This window comes from Pseudophryne corroboree, chromosome 1, assembly GCF_028390025.1.
Source record: "Pseudophryne corroboree isolate aPseCor3 chromosome 1, aPseCor3.hap2, whole genome shotgun sequence".
NCBI lineage: Eukaryota > Metazoa > Chordata > Amphibia > Anura > Myobatrachidae > Pseudophryne > Pseudophryne corroboree.
Window position 1 is genome coordinate 290,430,520 of NC_086444.1, and position 18,434 is coordinate 290,448,953.

Below are 18,434 nucleotides of genomic sequence, written 5' to 3' on the forward strand. Positions count from 1 at the left end.
GGGAACCCCAATTAGTGCACCGCGGCACAGATTACCGTTCCAATCGTAGTCCACGTGGATCGTTAAGTATGAAAAGGTTTAAAAAAAGAAAAACATTGTGAAAAACTCATGTCGACCTTTTGGCCTGTCGACCTAGAACATGTCGACCTTTTGACCATGTCGACCTTTTGACCCTGTCGACCTAGTTACTGTCGACCAATAGTGGTCGACCTAGACATTGTCGACCTAGTTACTGTCGACTTTCAATCCGGATCCCATAATAACAGTACAATGCATGTCAGTGGGTCAGTAAATAATATTTCTATATACTGTAACCTAGCTGTACCAGCAGGCTGCCAAAACAATGGAAGACTATTGCTACAGATCCAGTGACCCATGGAATCAGCCATTAATCCCACGCTTCTTATTGATCTAGTAAATGTGTCACACTGCTCAAAGCGATGGTTACATATAGCTGGAAAGTTTTTCATTGCAGAGTAATACAATAATCGGTAGTATAAAGCAAACATTTTTAAAACATCCAGAAATGAGCTACAAGTGTGCGATACAATTCAATAGTTACAAGTATAGTCACTCATAAAGTAATAGGAATCTTAAAAATACAGGACAAAACAAAATGTGACATAGCAGTATAAAGTAGCAGTATAGGCAAGTGAAACAGTATAAGCACTAGGGTACAAAGTGGTTACAGTCGGATATGGTAATAGTTCAACCACAGTCAATGGCTAACAGATCCCTAGCAAAAGATGCTGGTCATGTAAAACCTTAACTTAAGGAAATGGGTCGATCTTACGCAGCCATTCTGGTAAGATACCAGGTGGTACAGATGTGTCCTAACACACCTTTGTTTAAAAGAGCAGCATGGTGTGGCGTTATCTCAGGAACGCGCACCGCCACAAATATTTTTTCTGTTATTAATCATGGGTGCGTGAACTCCACCGTGAAAGCTAACAAGTAACAACGGGTAGCTGGAACTTATCCACCCACTACCCGAGCCCATACACCTCCATGTCTATGGCAGTGGGAGGGTCCACTTCCCACTGCCTGCGTCCGCTTAGCAACTATGTGCATTTAACCGTGGAAGCGTGCGTAAATGGTCTGCTGGAATGTTTTGCCTGCAATGCGTTAACATCGCAGGCAAATATGTATAAGGACACATTTGTATTATGAAGGCTTTGAAGAACAGTTAGAAAGCGGGATGCCGGCAGCCAGTATCTTGAACATATACCGGTTAGTTTGGCCCTATGGTAATGTGTGTATGTAGCACGGTGTCTCTGTGTTTTATCTTGGTCTCTGTCAGGGGCGTAGCCAGAACTTTGTAGGCCCCATGGCAACATTCTGAAGGGGCCCTCGTCCCAGTGCTTCAAGAGAGACACTTCTCTGCAGCAGTTGTTATATAACAGTGCCCTAGCTCATTTCTGAATCATAGTAGAGTCTTAATTAATGTTATGCCCCATAGTAGTGCCCTAGTTTCTTTTATGAATCGCAGTAGTGCTTAAATTCACCCTATGTCACATTTCAGAGCTGACAGTACACATTATGCCATACAGTACCCCCAATTCACATTATGATATATAGTGCTCCCTGTTCATATTGTGCCTCATTACAGTGCCCCGGTTCATATTATGTAACATTAAAATGCCCTCCAGTTAATTTTATACCACACTACAATGAGCAGGTCCACAGGCATACTTAGATATTTTTCAGGCCCCAAGGAAAAAGTTTGAAAGGACCCCTACGTACCATCCAGTGGTGAAAAATGTATATAACACATGTACCTTTGACAGGGAAGGTGGGCCCCTTTCAGCTCTGGGCCCCATAGCAGCTGCACTGCCTGCACCTATGGTAGCTACGCCCTTGGTCTCTGTGTATAAATGCTGCAGTGGTATGCTGATATCAGGTTTGTTTTTTTTAGAAAGCTATGAAGAATAGTTACAGGGAATAAAGTATCATTTGCTGCTAATTATTACAAACATTAAAATCTTCCCATGAACTGTATAAAAGCTCTCAGAAAGGGTTCTGTCTATTTTTAGAATAAAACCCAGAAGTTCATTTTATGCATGTATAGCGAATGTACATTCTCATTGGTCACTGCTGGTTCTTTTATGATTTTAGAATTATTTGTTGTCATACAACCACTGTTTCCCTAAATGCCAGAGTAATACATTATTCAGCTGTCAATGGAGCAGTGTTCTGTAGCAATATGTTATACTGCATCTTCCCACCAGCCCACTTCATCACTGCCACCACGTCTCCAACCGTGAAGATTTAAGCTGCTATTTTTTTAGGGAAGACAATCTTGGCTGTTATTTTTTTCAATATATATTTTTAATCACCATATGGAATATTCAAAAAGCTCCTGTTCAATTTTTATAAGCTGGGAATTCAATGTTAAAAGAATTGTAAAGAACAATACTGAAAAATGTATATTAATAGGTTAAAGGGGTAATAAATGTGTTTAATGATGCATGTTTAATACTTAGATAATGAAACCATGAAATCTTTGGGGCTTTGGTCTGCATTAAATGATAATTTTACAGTGACAACAGTATTTGTACAGACTTGATTGCATAATAATATATGTTACAGGCAATGCACGTGCTCCTCTACTTGTGCAAGTGAGCCAAGACTTCCAAGTGCGTGAGTTTTTGGTATAAAACACTTTATGGTACAGATGTATCCACATACAACTATTCTCAAATTGTACCAAATATCTCCATGTGGATCACTATACACTTTGCTACTAATGTGCGCCATATGACTTTTTCTTAAAATATGCCTCTTAATTTGCTAACTTACACTAAAGGCCCGTTTTCATGAGCCGATGTGGAAGAGATGTGTGCTGAGCGAACCGCTCAGCACACTTCTCTCCCACCGCTCAGCACAGCACGATGTGTGCTGAGCGTGCAGGGGGAGCGGGGGGGGGGGGGGGGGGGGCGCGCTCATTTCACCCAGCGAGTGAAATGAGCAATGAGCAACCTGCTAGATTGGCATGCAGGCCAATCTAGCACCAGCGATAGCGATAAGCGGAGCTGCGCATTGCTAATGCTATCGCTGTGAGGGGTACACACGGAGCGATCATGCTTTAAATCTAAGCAATCTGGTCAGATTGCTTAGATTTTAAGCAGCGATCGCTCCGTGAGTACCCCCCTTAACTCTATTGCAACAAAAATACTAATCTTAAATACTTTGATTCTGATTTTGAAATAAAGCAAACAAGGCAAATAACTACAGGGGGGAATTTAGGGGTGAGGGTGCCCCTACACACAACAGTAATGGCTGCCCCCCGTCTGCCTAATTTTATTATTTTTATTGGTTGGTTATAAGTCCTCATTTGATGATAGCCAATTTAATAGAATAATAAAGAAAAAGCCATGAACTATGATTTTTTTAATTTTATTATTTATATATACAGTATTTACTAAGTGGGACAGCTTACAGGGGCAGTATGTGTATGTTCTTCCTGCTTACACTACCTTCAAGATGGCATATGGAAATATTTTGTAGCTACTGGTACTTTTTGGGCTGACAGTACCAACACAAGCATCCTAGTGCCGCCCCCAAACAAATGTCGCCCCTAGACAGTAGACACCTGCCTCACGTGCCTAATGGGAAATTTGCCACTGAGTAACTGTGTACCTGGGCAAAACCATGTTGCACTGCAGGTGAGCAGATGTAACGTGCAGGGAGATTTATATTTGGGGTGGGGTGTGTCCAAACTGAAATCTAAATTGCAGTGTAAAAATAAAGCTGCCTAACATTTGTGGGCTACGTGCAAAAGCAGCCAATCTTTACCATGCACAGAAACAATATAAATGTATTTACTCCCCTTGCTAGCAACATGCAGAGGTGGTTTAAGAGAGGAGGGTGCCAATGTGCAAGCCCTGATCATGGCCCCTGCTCTCCAGTAGTGCAGTATACTCTGGAATTGTCTACTGCACATGTGGGATTCCTTTCAGACTGGCGGCTTATTGCCAGGTTGCTGATGTCAACAGTGACGCGTCCCGAGACAATGCAACAGTCAATAATATTAATTAAAACACACTCATTTACATCCTAAGGGAAAATGCAGAAAACACAAAAAGTAATAATTATTTATCAGGGTAATTAAGAGTAAAATTGTTTATTTAAAGTCCTGAACACTAACACCACCACCTCCCTTCCTGGGTGGCAATATATATATATATATATATATATATATATATATATAATTTAAAGATTAAGATGACCCCCTGTAATTGGTATTTCCTAAACACCTATAAAAATCAAGTAATTTTGAAGCCAAGGAATAGCCTGGTAAATGTGCCCTCCCTCTTTACACCAATTAAATGTTATTTAAATAAGATGTTTCACAAACTAATTTTGGCCTGTGACACAATTTGAGATGTATTCCTGCTCTCAGTCTGTATTTAGAACTCCTTTCTTTATACATGTTGCAAATACTGTAAATACTGCCATTTGATTGCCAAATCCATTTGCTGCTTGTAAAAAAAAATGGGCAGATTTGCTATACCTATGTAAAAAAATAAAAAAAAATGCACATTTATAATTTATTCTTACTTAATATTAAAATGTTGTGTTAAGGCATTCCAGCTTATCATAATAGCCAAAACTTCCTCTATGACGTGCCATGTGCACATACTACCCCACAGAGATGGCAAAGTTGATGAGATTAGTCCAGGCCTTAAGCTTAACTGTCGGCGCAGCTGGTGCATGGAAACACAATTAGCATAGTCAAATGCGTGGGAGGGGGCGCAAGTGAATTATGACAACAATAGCAATGGTATAGAATATGATTACTAGAACTGCCACCACATCATGCAGTTTAAGGGACAGAGCAGTGCTGATGCACATGCACAGAGGTAGCAGCTCCTTCTACCAAGTTTGCTTTGTGTGTGGATCTGAGTCCTCAATCAGTGCACCTGACCAGAGAGTAGCTACTAGGAAGAAGAGACAGATGCCTTACCAAGAGGTGGGAGAATGTGTACTTAGAAAGTGCAATACTGGTTCTATTATGTTTATTTATTTATTTATTTGTTTATTATGATATGTTTAACCTTTTCCTTTATTTTATTTAAATATGTTTGATACAGACTATACTATAGAAAATCTATACTGGTAAATATTAATACTGTATTCCATACAGTATCCAGTGTATAAAAAAGGCTATTGTTTACATTAATGTCCAGGGTCGTTACTGAGTTCTTCTACCGCTATCCCAGACTCCCGCACTTGCTCCAATGTTCCGCAGAGTGGGAGATTGTTATCTGCATTTGGAAATCCCCCTCTATAAATCCTGCGTTTGCCATTGAATAGTACATATAGTAACTGCATCTAGGATATTTAAATGATGTAAAAGAGGAGATCTCTGGGGAAAGTTGCTGTCACTCACAGGTGGATTGATATGCCTGGTCCATGAGTACACTAAAGTGGGAATCTGAATGAGAAGCTTTTTGGACATCCATGTCCTTTCAAATGCACCATGCTTGTAATTACAGTATGTACACTGAATAGTAATGTAAAAAGGCTACATAAATTACATCCTATCTCATACATGACAAATAGAAGAGTCAAATGAACAAACAGAACTATTCTTAATGTGCTTAAACCAGCAAGGCATGCTATACAGAGCCATATTAAGGCCCTAGGTGACTTTTTTGTACCTCTTCCCAGCTCCATTTGTAGGGGGGGGAAATCTGGGACCCTCAGTGGTTGCTGGACCCCATGTGGGAAGTTAGGATGCACAATGCATTATCCAGCTATGGGGATATACATAGGCAGTGCTCAAACTCCACTTTTACACCTCTGACTCCAGAGCATATTTGTTCACTTTTACATGAAGCTGCATGGAAGAGCACTGGGTGGGCAGCGCTATTGGGAGGTGCAGGGGGCGTGGAATTGAATCATGTCATGTGGATCCTGTCCCTTCTGTAAACTGCCGTGATTTGCAGAGAATCATGCCATTAATCCCTGGAACTGCCCACTTCTGTACGCAGAGCCGGCTTTAGGCATAGGCAAACTATGCAAATGCCAAGGGCATTTGTTATGCCTAGGGGCATAAGCAGCTTCTGCTGATTAAAATGATATGCGGCATGCATATATTCTGTGTGTGCGACTGTGGCTGTATGTGCATACAAAATGCTATGTTACAGCGTATTCCTGGAAATCACTGTAACGTAGCATTTCGTATTCAGGTACAGTCATAGTCGCACACAGAATATAGGCATGCCTCATATAATTTTAATCAGCAGAAGCTACTTGTGCATCATAGCCACATAGTAATGCATATAACATGCATTTTCATCAAAAAAGGCACCTGACGATAACAGGGCTGCCAGCTGACTCATGCCAGGCATCTCCTGCTTCATAGTTTATTGAGGCAAGATATACGAGGACACATCTGTATCCAAACAGAGGCAGAGGTCACAGTGTTAGCGGCCATGTGAGTGCTGTGTGCTGGTGGGTTGGTTATGCAGTAGTGTTCGGCATATGTGTAAGTCGCATTATGTGTCTCATGTGTATAAATGCATTAATAATGTGCGGCAAATGTGTAAGGGACACTATGTGTGTCATTATGTGTATAAGGGCATTAATAATGTGCGGCATTTGTGTAAGGGACATTATGGGGTATATTCAATTGAAGTCGGAAACTGCCATCTTGTAGGAAAGATGACAGTTTCTGACTATTTTAGGTCGGAAGGGGTTCCGACCTATTCAATGGAGCCCTAATTTTTCCGTAAAGTCGGGAATTACGACTTTTTGGAAAGCACGTGGATCAGCGGAATAGGATTTGGCTGTTCATTGAATACTGCTTGGTTGGTTTCTTTCGGATTGGCCGTTCATTGAATACTGCTTTGTCGGTTCCTTTCTGACAATGCTTGTCGGAAAGGATCTGACATGTATTGAATATACCCCATAGTGTATAAGGGCATTAATAAAGGTTGGCATAATGTGTAAGGTGCATTATGTTTATAAAGACATTAATAATGTGTGTCATATGTGTAAGGGGCATTACTGTGTGGTATTATGTGTATAAATGCATTATTAATATGTGGCATTATGTGCTCTACTGTGTGGCGCAACGTATAGAAAGGGCACTACTGTGTGGTCTAATGGAAATAAAGAGCAATATGGTGTAGTGTAATGTGAATAAGGAGCAATTCAGTGTCATGTAATGTGAATAAGGGGCACTAATGTGAGGAGTAACGTATATAAGGTAAAGTGGTTCTACTGTGTGATGTAACATGAATTAGGGACACTATCGCATGATAAAATGTGAATAAAGTTGTACTACTGTGTGGCGTAATTTGAATTGGGGGTACTATTGTGTGGCCATGCCCCTTCCCAGCAAGAACACACCCCTTTTTGGGCAGTGCACCGAATGTGCGCACTTTTCCTATTTAAAATATAGGGGGTAGGAACACCAAAATGAGGATAGCTATGGGTGAGGAGTGATGGTGCTGGAAAAAGGGTGCAGGGTCAGAGGCGGAACTAGCAGTGGTGCTAGGGGGCACCAGCCAAAATCTTGCCTAGGGCATCATATTGGTTTGGGCCGTCTCTGTCTGTAAGTGATGTACACTTCTGGTATGTAGGCAAGTATGATTTACAGTACATTTGTTGGTGCACAGGGGTTCGGTATGATATCCTGCCGCATGAGATGCCGAGACTCAAACATGCTCACAATTCCATTTCAGATGGCAGAAGGCACCAAGCTAAACTATGCACATTACAGACATGTTCATCTGATACTCTTAACAAGTGTGTGAACGATGCATGCGTTTTTACATTGCTCATGAATGCTGTAAATAACTTCCACATACTGTAAGGTACTTTCACCAGTAGCAGATATTCTGTATTTTGCCCACAGATGTCAGTTTAGTAGATCATGCAGTAGTAAACTGCAAACTTCAATTCATTACCCAGTTTTGATCAACCTTTTATTATTTAGAAGTAATCCCCTACTCCAGTATCTGTTAGTGTTCCCCTATGTGTGATGACCGTATTGCCATCAGGCAGGAACGGTGCTGGCACACAGTGGAGGAGAGCAGCTCCCGGCAGTATAGAAGCTTAGAACAATCAGCAGCTGGGTTTATTACACTTTGACTAGCCAGGAATATCTCTTGAAAATAAACATCATAAATCATGTTACTTTTGTTATCTCAGATTCACGAAAGGGGATTAGAACTATTGTATAAGGCGTATAATGATATAAATGCAGCACAACTGTTACTACTATTATACAGAATATTGTGTTATTAAATGCATTTGAATACAAAAAATATCGATCAGTTTAGTTGTGCCTATGTATAACACTATAACCACAGACAACAATTAGTATTATAGCGAGATTAGTGGTATAAATAAGCTTTAAAAAGATGTTGTTATATGGGGCTAATGCAAGTTGAATGCCAGATAGACATTTTTGCTGCCGCACTGCGTGTATGGAACTAAATGGGCATATTTGTCTGTATTCTGAGATGTGGTGAGACCGATCGATACAATGTCTTTATTATTAATGCGTACTTGCACTAGCCCTATCCTTGGTGCAAGAGATTTGTCTAAAAACAGACTGGTCTCTACCTAAGCACAAATCTGCATAGTCCACGATTACATGGGCACACATTCAAACGCCCTCGCTAAACTGAGTCTACATTATGTGCAAGCATCCAGTAACATCCCAACAGCTGTATGTGGAGAAGCAACTGAGTTGCATAGGACTATGATTAATCTCTGACTATGGGCGTTCAGCTCTGGAGCATGCACTAATGTTATTAGTAAACACAGTTTAATGCCCTTTCTATAAATGCAGTATACATATTATGATGTAAAAAAAATAACCCTGACTTTTTGGCAAGTAAATTCCAACAATGTATCCATACAGATGTCAATATATGTTAAGAATGTGGTCCTACCTGTAGGTCATAGGTTCTGAAACTCGGTCCTCAGGACCCCAAACAGTCAACGTTTCTCAGGTGTATTTATTACTCACTGACACATTTTAAAAGGTCCACAGGTGGAGCTAATTATTTGACTAATGATTTTGTGGGGAGACCTAGAAAACATGCACTGTGTGGGGTCCTGAGGACCGGTTTGGTAATTGGAACCATTTAATCCACTTTTCACCAGTTCCTCTGCACTGTGGATAGCTCCAATCGCAAGTGCCTACTGTAGTGGATTTGAACTATCCACATTACCACTTTTCCCCTCCATAGTGATGAAGGCAAATGAACAGACAATACAAATAGCAAAATCATGTATATAACTAGAGTTTACCTTCTTTCAGCTTACCTCTTCCTTCTTCTTGTTCTCTTATGATTCTTCCTTTGAGAGCCCTGTTCCAGGTGCCTCCAAAATCACCTTGCTTACTTCTGTCTGCTAACTCTTTGCCAGATGGTTTAAACCATGGTCCATATCTCCGTGGTGTGCTTGGTGACTCTGGAGCTTCTTTAAATACCCTACTCAATTGGGCCACCCCAGGACCCTGGGAAACTCCTCCATCGCTGATGCCAACAACCAAGGTTCTGTCACTGTCGGACACAATATGTTCCCCTTCAAAACTTGCGTGCAAAAATACAACACTTCCAGCCGTTAAATATAGGATTATAAACGTGAAAAAGCGTACAGGCTTCCGTCGAAAATATCTCTGGAATTTTGCAATTATCTTGGCCATATCTTGTACATTATCTGGATTTATTTTTAAAGTCTTCTTATACATTTAATTAATCACAGGATAATATTGTATTTCCATATCTGCAAAATGGTATTTGCTACATTATACATCCCAGGGCATAAATAAAATATTTAATAGACGTATGTTGTGTATGAAAATATATTGCAGTTTGAAAAGTATTTTGAAGAAAAAACATTTCTTTGCACTACAAGGCTACTGTATGTGCTGTAAAAATAAAAAGATTTCTTTTTGAAGTGAGTGTTACATTCCATTTCTGCTCAGTCTATTCTTCGTCAATAAAGGTTCCAAAGGGGAATGCCATTGATGGACAGATCATTTTAAGAAAATTGAGAGTTGGAAGGTGGCTGAAAGCTGATCAGCTGACACAGCTCTCTCATTCTCTCTGCTTTCAGTTCCTGAGCACGGATTCTTGGAAGCATTGCTCTAATGGAAATGACACCGCTTCTTTTTCAGCAAAGAGAAAAGGTCCCTGGATACAAAACACTCATAGGAACCCTTTGTTAAATTAACTGTCATTCACTTTGGTCCAAGATAAAAATGCTGCACCTAAAAGTCAAATGGAAAATAAGCTCATTAGCTTTTACACTCTTTGGCTTTCTAAACATTTTGTCTTAAAAAAAAAAAAAAAAACAATAAAGAAAGAAAGAAAACACACAAAAAAAAACAACAACACAAAATCAAGCAAACAACTAATCGACAAACATTCAATAATAAAGAAACAACTAATCAACAATAGACATCTACATATGACACAAATAGAAGGATCATGATCAAATTAAATGCAATGGATGATTGCTTTGAGACAATGTGAGATTGTCATGGGCAGCCGTGGCAGTGTTTCATGGGCAGCCATGGCAAAATGTGATAGTTTCTTTCCATCATGCACTGGTGCATGACATTTCCTTACATTGGGCAAACATCCTGGCTCTTGGACTGACAGGACTGTTTTGCATAAATTAGAACTATTGTGAGGTACAGTATGTAATTAGCAATTTCCTCATGGAGGGGGTCCCTACTTTAATTGCAATCTATGTTCTCTGTTTTTATAAGAAATAAAAAAATAGTTTTAGGCTTTTGTATTAGGGATGTTAGTACTCATCTGATGAAGTTCACCAGGACGTGGTGGATGGGCCCACATTTTTGGCCAAACGTGCTAAGAACGTCACTTATACTCCATATTAATTGTAAGAGCTTATTAAAATGATCTTGACTATCAGTATTCTTAGTGCTTAGAGTGTACACCTGCATTCTCCTTTCTCCTGGGTGGCTCTACTTTGTGAAAGCATCTGCTATTCCTTTAATTCAGCTATCATTTTATACATTTATTTACATATGAATGCAATTCATTGTTGGTCAAATAATCCCATGCATAACTGGGCATTTCATGCAGATTTAGCACACTACTCCTACCTTGACATGCTCATAAAACTTATTTTACATTAAATATTCTTCTACTGTTTTAAAATAAATTTTAGCTTTTATGACCTAACAAGTGCTCTAAAGCACCCAGCACAAAGATAGTACTTGTATAAGATTTCCATGCTAGTGATAACATACCAATATTTGTCACATCCAAAAATACTTAATTCTAGTAACTGTTTTCTATAGCAAACATAATTCTGATAATCTGTAATCACTAACACACATATTATTGAATTATATTATTAATATAACTTGTTAGCGAATTAAGCTACCAGTATAAAATATCTGAAACGTGTGAGAAAACCAGAGTATTCCAAGAAATCCGCTGAATATAGGAATAACCTATGCTGATGTTGACCAGTCTTTCTTACAAAGTGATTGCCTCTTGTCATCTGCACAGTGCTGTATATGTAAACGCTCACTACACAAATGTTTATATTTCATTTGGATATATTTACAAATGTTGTACTATGTAGCTCCTCTGTGACAAGGGTAGGGTGCTGGCTACAATTTAAAGGAAAGGCTAAGCCCTCTTGGCATCCCCTTTAGCAGTTGCTACAGTATGTCACTACATAAAATGTATGATGTTAAATATCTGTATAAATGTTATGGTTACACTGCTCTTAAATGTCACCTGGTCAGTACATTACTAAAGGAGTTACTACATGGATGGTACAGAGACACCCAAGTGACTGGAGGTACCTCAAGGAATTGTGCTGACCTTTGGCATCTGGCACTGCAAATCCTGTGGTCATATCTGTCTATGGAAAAGACTGCTAAGGCCTAGCATCTGAGGTCTTCAGCTCCTACAGTATTTATGCCCTTTTGTTAGGCCAAATGTGGACCTCTTTAATCTCTCAAACTTCCCTGAACTGATCAACACAAGCAGGTATCCAATCCATAGGGCAGTGTTTTTCAACTACTGTGCTGTGGTACACTAGTGTGCCCTTAGCAGTCTCCAGGTGTGCCGCCATAGAAGCAGAGCCAGGCCCGTCAGTGTTTTACCACTACTGAGGCCCTGGAACAATCAATACTGGTGGGTTTAGTGGTTGCAGAGCCAGTTCTAATTTTGGGCCCGGGCAGTGTTGGGCTCTTCTGGTTTTCTCAGATGTGGCTCAGGCGTTACCTATGGAGAAGCTGCGACATGACATCCTAGGACACGCAACTGCACTATGTATCACCATTATATTTGAAAGTGCCTTGGCAATATTTAAATCTTGTTCAGTGTGCTGCGAGTTGTAAAATGTTGAAAATCTCTGCCATAGTGGAATCGTTATCCTAAACTTGCCAAGCCTCCATGGGAATCTGACCAAGGCTAAAAAGAAATCTCACCATGCCAGCTCCCAGTCTTCTTCAGGATAGTACTGTCTGAAGTTCACGGCTCCTATTGGGCTGGTTCAGGTTCATGCCAGCGATGGTCTTATTAAGGACTATGAGGATTTTGTCACTCACCCCCACTTCCCTGCAGCCTAACTCTATCCTCCCCCTGCAACTTAACCCTAACCCTCAAGCCTGCAACCTAACCCTAATATTGACATTCTGACTATTAACTGCATCTTATACCAGTCACTCAAATAATACAAAATTCCAGTGTTTCCTACCTATAGAGCTGGGACATTGGCGGTCACTTCATACTGCTGTGTGATGTGTGGTGTAAGACTGGTAACACTTAAGGACAAATTCTGCAGGTGACAAGATATCTGCCATGTGCAGTACTAGGTAAAGGTTTTGTATAACAGTTTCACTCATCTCTACATAGCACTAGTCCTATGAAAATGGTAAATGCCGATGTCATCACTTAAATGTTTATAATAGAAATGTGTAATATATTATATAATATATGGCCAGGGAGGTGCTTGAAATACAATTTTTTCAGTATGCTTTTTCTAAGGGTGCATGACCATGCCTCCTGTGATTAGGCCATGCCCCCTGAAAAGTAATTGGGCCCAGACAGGCTCTCTACTGCCCTGAGTTAATTTGGTTATGGAAATCCTTAATACATGTTTATGTACACATTATTATTCTGAGGTTACTGTTATTAGTTCTAGACTGGCATGTTATAATGATCACAAGAACTATAGTGTCTCTTTTTTAAAAGTAGTTATTTACCAGCCTACTGTAATCCAAATATGTACCTACTCTTCCTAAAATAAATAAAAACAGGAATTCTCTTAAAAAGGCAGAATAATAAGGTTGTTTAATATAATTCAGAAGAAGGGGTTAGAACTCTGTACTATTTTATGAATATACATTGTATTTATCTATAATTGATTTTCACCGAGCCATTAACATTGATAATTGCATGCTCAGCAGTAATTCTGCAGATTCCCTTTGATTTTCAATTACATTTTATAGGACAGTCACACATCTTGATCATCATTCATTAATTCATTTTTCTTGAACTATTCTTCTATAAGAGAAATGATTTGGGCATATACCAAAGCAATAAGGAGGACTTTGCAATGTATCCTCAAATTCAGGAGCCTACATTATATGCAGTTATAAATATATATTTTTTGAATATACAGTTTTATGTATAAAAAAAATCTCAACTTGTATGAGTTGCATTTCTGGAACTATAGTATAATAGGTTTTCTACACTGGACTGAAAACATATTATAGTCATCCATGTTTTGGTGATTTTCTCTCTTTTGAACCCACAAGTGTACACCAGGGGGTACATTTACTAAGATGGGAGTTATATTTTAGATGGGATGTTGCCCATAGCAACCAATCAGAATCTACTTCTCATTTATCTAGCACCTTCTAGAAGATAATACCTGGATTCTGATTGGTTGCTATGGGCAACATCCCATCTTAAATAGAACTCCCATCTTAGTAAATTTATCCCCAGGTGTCAACGAACAATCTGTTATCGCCATTACAGATTGATACAGATTGTAGTAGCCACCAATTTACCAATCTCTACAAACCTCTATAAGGGTTGTCTTTTCTTCGCCATCAGCTTAATTCTGACACTGAAAGGTCATAGTAGAATGTGCTTTAGTGGCCCCCAGCTGTGCAGGTGCACAATAGTGTGACCTGGTGAGGATGAAGGGAAGCTTATCCCCATTGTCATGTATATGCTAACACCTGTCATATATTGGCAGACTGCAACTCCTGCTTAATGGGTTTGGTCCATTAATGGACTCTCAATCTCTTGTGGTGGTGTCCAAAGGCTGCTTTTTCCTGTCATCCTCAGCCAGTGGCTGTTTCAATGTTTCACATGGTGGCAGTGGTACATGGGTGCTGGCAACTTGGATAGCTATATCTCTGCAACTGACCAATCCTGTCCCCAGAGCCGTAACTAGGTTTGTGCTTGCAGTGCCTTGCACACAGCGCATATGCCCTGTGGGCGCAGTACCACCGGCAACACCCATAGTTCCAGTGTGCCGTGCAGCTGCCCGATCCCACTCTTCACCACTGCCTTGAGCTTATACTGCAGCCCAGATACCCCCTCCCCCTGACGGGAGGTAAAACTTAATGGCAGACAATACTGATCGATCACTTACACCCCCACACCCATGCTGCCACCACCAGAGTATACAGTGACAGTGAGCCGCGCAGACTGTAATGGTCGATCCCCCTCCCCATCACCCCATGTCCCCCGGAGTTACGTTGAGCGCTGACAACTCCCTTACCTTCAGGACACTGAGCCCGCCGCTCAGTTGTTCGGCTGCATTCACTCACTGTAGCTCTGGTGGCGGGGATCAGACATTATAGTCCACGCGGCTCACTGTATACTCCGGCGGCGTATAACCGTTTAACCCCCCATGTCAGGGGGAGGGGGTGTCTGGGCTGCAGTATATAATGTCCTATCCCTGCCACCAAAGCTACAGTAAGTGAAAGCAGCCGAACAACTGAGCCACGGGCTCACTGTCCTGAAGGGACTGGGGTGCTGGGAGAGGGATCGGGCATTATAGTCTGCGCAGCTCATTGTCACTATATACTTTGGCAGCGGCAGCATGGGTGGGGGGATCGGACAGTATTGCCCATGGCTCAGTTTAACCTCCTGTCAGGTGGAGAGCGTGTCTGGACTCCGGCAGTGGGGATGGGGTGGGTATATGCTCCAGCAGTGGGTATGGGGTGGGTATAAGCTCCGGCTGTGGGGATGGGGTGGGATCGGGCATTGCTGGCCACAGCTGCACAGCACTGTAACACCAGAAGGGTACTTTGGCTGCTGTACTTTGTAAAAGGGAGGCTCTGCCTGCCATACTGTGTAAAAGGGATACTCTGCCTGCCGTGCTGTGTAGAAGGGAGACTCTGCCTGCCGTACTGTGTAAAAGGGAATCTCTGCCTGCCGTACTGTGTAAAAGGGGACTCTACCTGGAGTAATATGTAAATGGGACTCTACCTGGTGTAATATGTGACAGGGGCTCTACCTGCCGCAATGTGTAACAGGGGCTGTACCTGGTGTAATCTGTGTAAGTGGCACTACTGTGCAGCATAAATTGAATAATGGAGACTTCTGTACAGTGTAATATGAATTAGTATTATTTTATTATCTTCCCCATGAAGCCATCACCCCTATATTTTTGGCGCACGCCTATGGTGTGCACTGGCCCTGTTTTGTATGTGATATGGTGGGGGTGCAGATGCTGTTTCTTGCACACAACGCTAAAATGTCTAATTACGGCACTGCTTGTCCTTAAACCTGTGGTCATCTGAGTTTTTTCTGCCAACTATGATTCAGCACTCTTGAGGTGGGCTACTTAAACAACTTCTGTGCACTTCCTTTTTGCCTGGACTTAATCTAACCTACCTGGTCAGCAGACCACTGGCTCCTGATTCCTGCATTTTGTTGTGTTCCTGCAACTCCCTCTGGAATCCTTCTGAAAGTCTCCTTGAACCTCTGTGCAGTATTCTGTTCCTGACTTTCTAGAACTCCAGCAACAGTTGGGTCTCCTCTTTGAAATTACCTTGAGTTATCTTTGTTTTGCAACAACATCATTGTAAACGTGACCAGCAGACCAGCAAACCTGCATTTTCTGTGCATTGCCTTTCACTGCTTCAGCAATCTTGCAGCATCACCTGTGCATTAACCCTCATTTGCTCTACAGTGCCATTTCCGGTACAAGTATACCTTCTGCTACTCACTCCAGTCAGCAAGTGTATCTACACTCACCAAAGGTTTACACTTCAGGAAATATGTAACAGGATCCGAGTTTGCAGGAGGTGTGTGATGACGGACAATCTCTAAAGTTTTTTTTTTTAAAGCGCCAATCATTTACAATGCATGGTTTTCTTTTGAAATGATTGCCACTTAAAAAAAAAAAAAGTTCAGAGATTGGCCAGCATCCCACAACTCTGGCAAACTCAGATCCTGTTATATATGCCCCTTCATGTTCGTATTAGTGTGAGGAAGCTGAGAATTGCTTATTTTGGCCAACTATGCATCCAAATTAGTCAACACAGATGTAGTTTCTAGAGTCTTTTAGACAGTGGGTTGCATTTTCTTAGTCATGAGTGGATTCTTACAATGCTTATGGAGGCAATTGAAACCTTCATTATTTGGTTCTTTGGATTATGCTTGTTGTTATAAACTAGATATGAGTATGTGAATACCTTCTGTTAAAAAAAACTCTTACAGCACTATAGCTGAATTGAAAACAAATCATCTTAAGAACAGCACACCAGAGAGCGGAGTGTCACACCCAAGAATGGCTTACTTAATCCTCACTGTCAGTATGATCAACATCTAGCAATCTATTAAAGAGCACTGAAGCTCATAGCATCTCTCAGACATTAAACACTTCTGCCAACAATTCCTATGCAATTTAACCTTCCCGGAATTTATGGATCTTGTAAATGCAGTCCTAGAATCTTATATATATATATATATATATATATATATATACATACATACACACATAAACACACACACAGGGATGCTATTCACAGAAAATAAGTCACATTTACCGCGACTCATTTGCAAATGAGTTGCGGTAAATGGGATTCATTTGCCGTGAATAGCATGCCAGCGAATGTCCGGGGGTGCGTGTGTACACATCCGCTTTCATAGGTAATAATAGAATATGACGCCCATGGCTAGTAGCGGCAAACTGCGGGTTATCTCTGCTCTGATGCGTACGCACACAGCAGGCAATTACCTGTGAGATTATTTGGTTTATTAAGCAGGTACAACAGGTTGGAGGATAATACAGGGTAAATTCTGGTAGGTACAACAGGTACACAGTGCAGACATTACACAGGTGTAACACATACAGCTAGGAACATGTGAGGTTTTCACAGGTTGTGTGCAGTGAGCACACACCTGTACATATTTACAGTGGTGGCAGTGGAGTATATAATATAGCTGGCAAAGGTGACACAGTGGGCTCTACTGTGATATACAGTCCCTGTGTAGAAGACACTTAGGGGCACGTCCACTACAGTGTTAGACAGGGAAGGGAAGATGGATATGGTTGTAGGTCACCTGAAACCTGCAGTAAGGAGCCCTGGCAGTGCGGTGCAATGTGCTCTCCTCCAACAATGTGTATGTTTGAGTTACAGTCATTTGCATCTAAAAATGTTCTCTCTAATAAAAGTGCAAATAAAAACTACAAAATACTTCTCACTGTATAGGCAAGACAATGGGGTATATTTAGAAAAGGTTAATTTCACTTGGTTTTTAGCGTTTCAAATTTGATAAAAAAATCGATAAAAAAATGTTTTGTTATTCGGGAGCTATAACACATTTACTAACATACATTTGTTTATTTTAATGTTTAGATGTTAGTAAATGTGTTTCAACCCCAGAAACTCAACATTTTTCTAGAATAATTTTTATTGGTTTAAAATTAATAAAAATAAATTGAAATCCAATTTTATTAAATATACCCCTGGGTCTCCATCACTTCAAAGAATTTGGAAATTTCAGAAACATGCTGTACAGTATACTCTATTGCAAAAAAAAAAAAAAAGAACTGTCCCATAAATGTGTCCTCTCCTCAACCTCATCTAATTGAAATAATTTCAGCATATAAAATGAAAAAAAATTTTGCACAGTGTATGCATCCATGTTCCTAGAGCACACTCAGAATCAATACTCCTGATCTAACCAGCTTCTTTCAGCAGAACGTTTCCAACTCATCAGACAGTGACATTTTGGTCTTTGAATCCATGCACTTACATGGTTACTTTTATACAAAATACAAATGCTGTACATACAGTATACTGTTTTGGGTTTGCCAAATTAAACTTTATGTCTGTATTCTGTCACTTTGCTACATTTTCCTGACCGATCTTTCTTCGTCATTCATAAAATTATATGTATATGTGTGTACGTTCTTTAACAGAATTATAAGGACCTACTTCTGAT

At 40.5% G+C, this 18,434-nt stretch overlaps 1 protein-coding gene across 4 annotated transcripts in view; it reads right to left on the bottom strand.

The window, feature by feature from the left end:
- Positions 1 to 18,434, bottom strand: part of WSCD2 (WSC domain containing 2) — a 568,420-nt gene that overhangs the window by 399,385 nt on the left and 150,601 nt on the right. For 3 of the 4 annotated variants that reach the window (XM_063964350.1, XM_063964352.1, XM_063964351.1), the window contains one exon: positions 9,274 to 10,237. In XM_063964350.1, the coding sequence (XP_063820420.1) occupies positions 9,274 to 9,715 (442 nt within the window). In that variant the 5' untranslated portion in view covers positions 9,716 to 10,237. The remainder of the gene's footprint in view (positions 1 to 9,273; positions 10,238 to 18,434) is intronic. The other variant, XM_063964353.1, reaches the window with a different exon arrangement.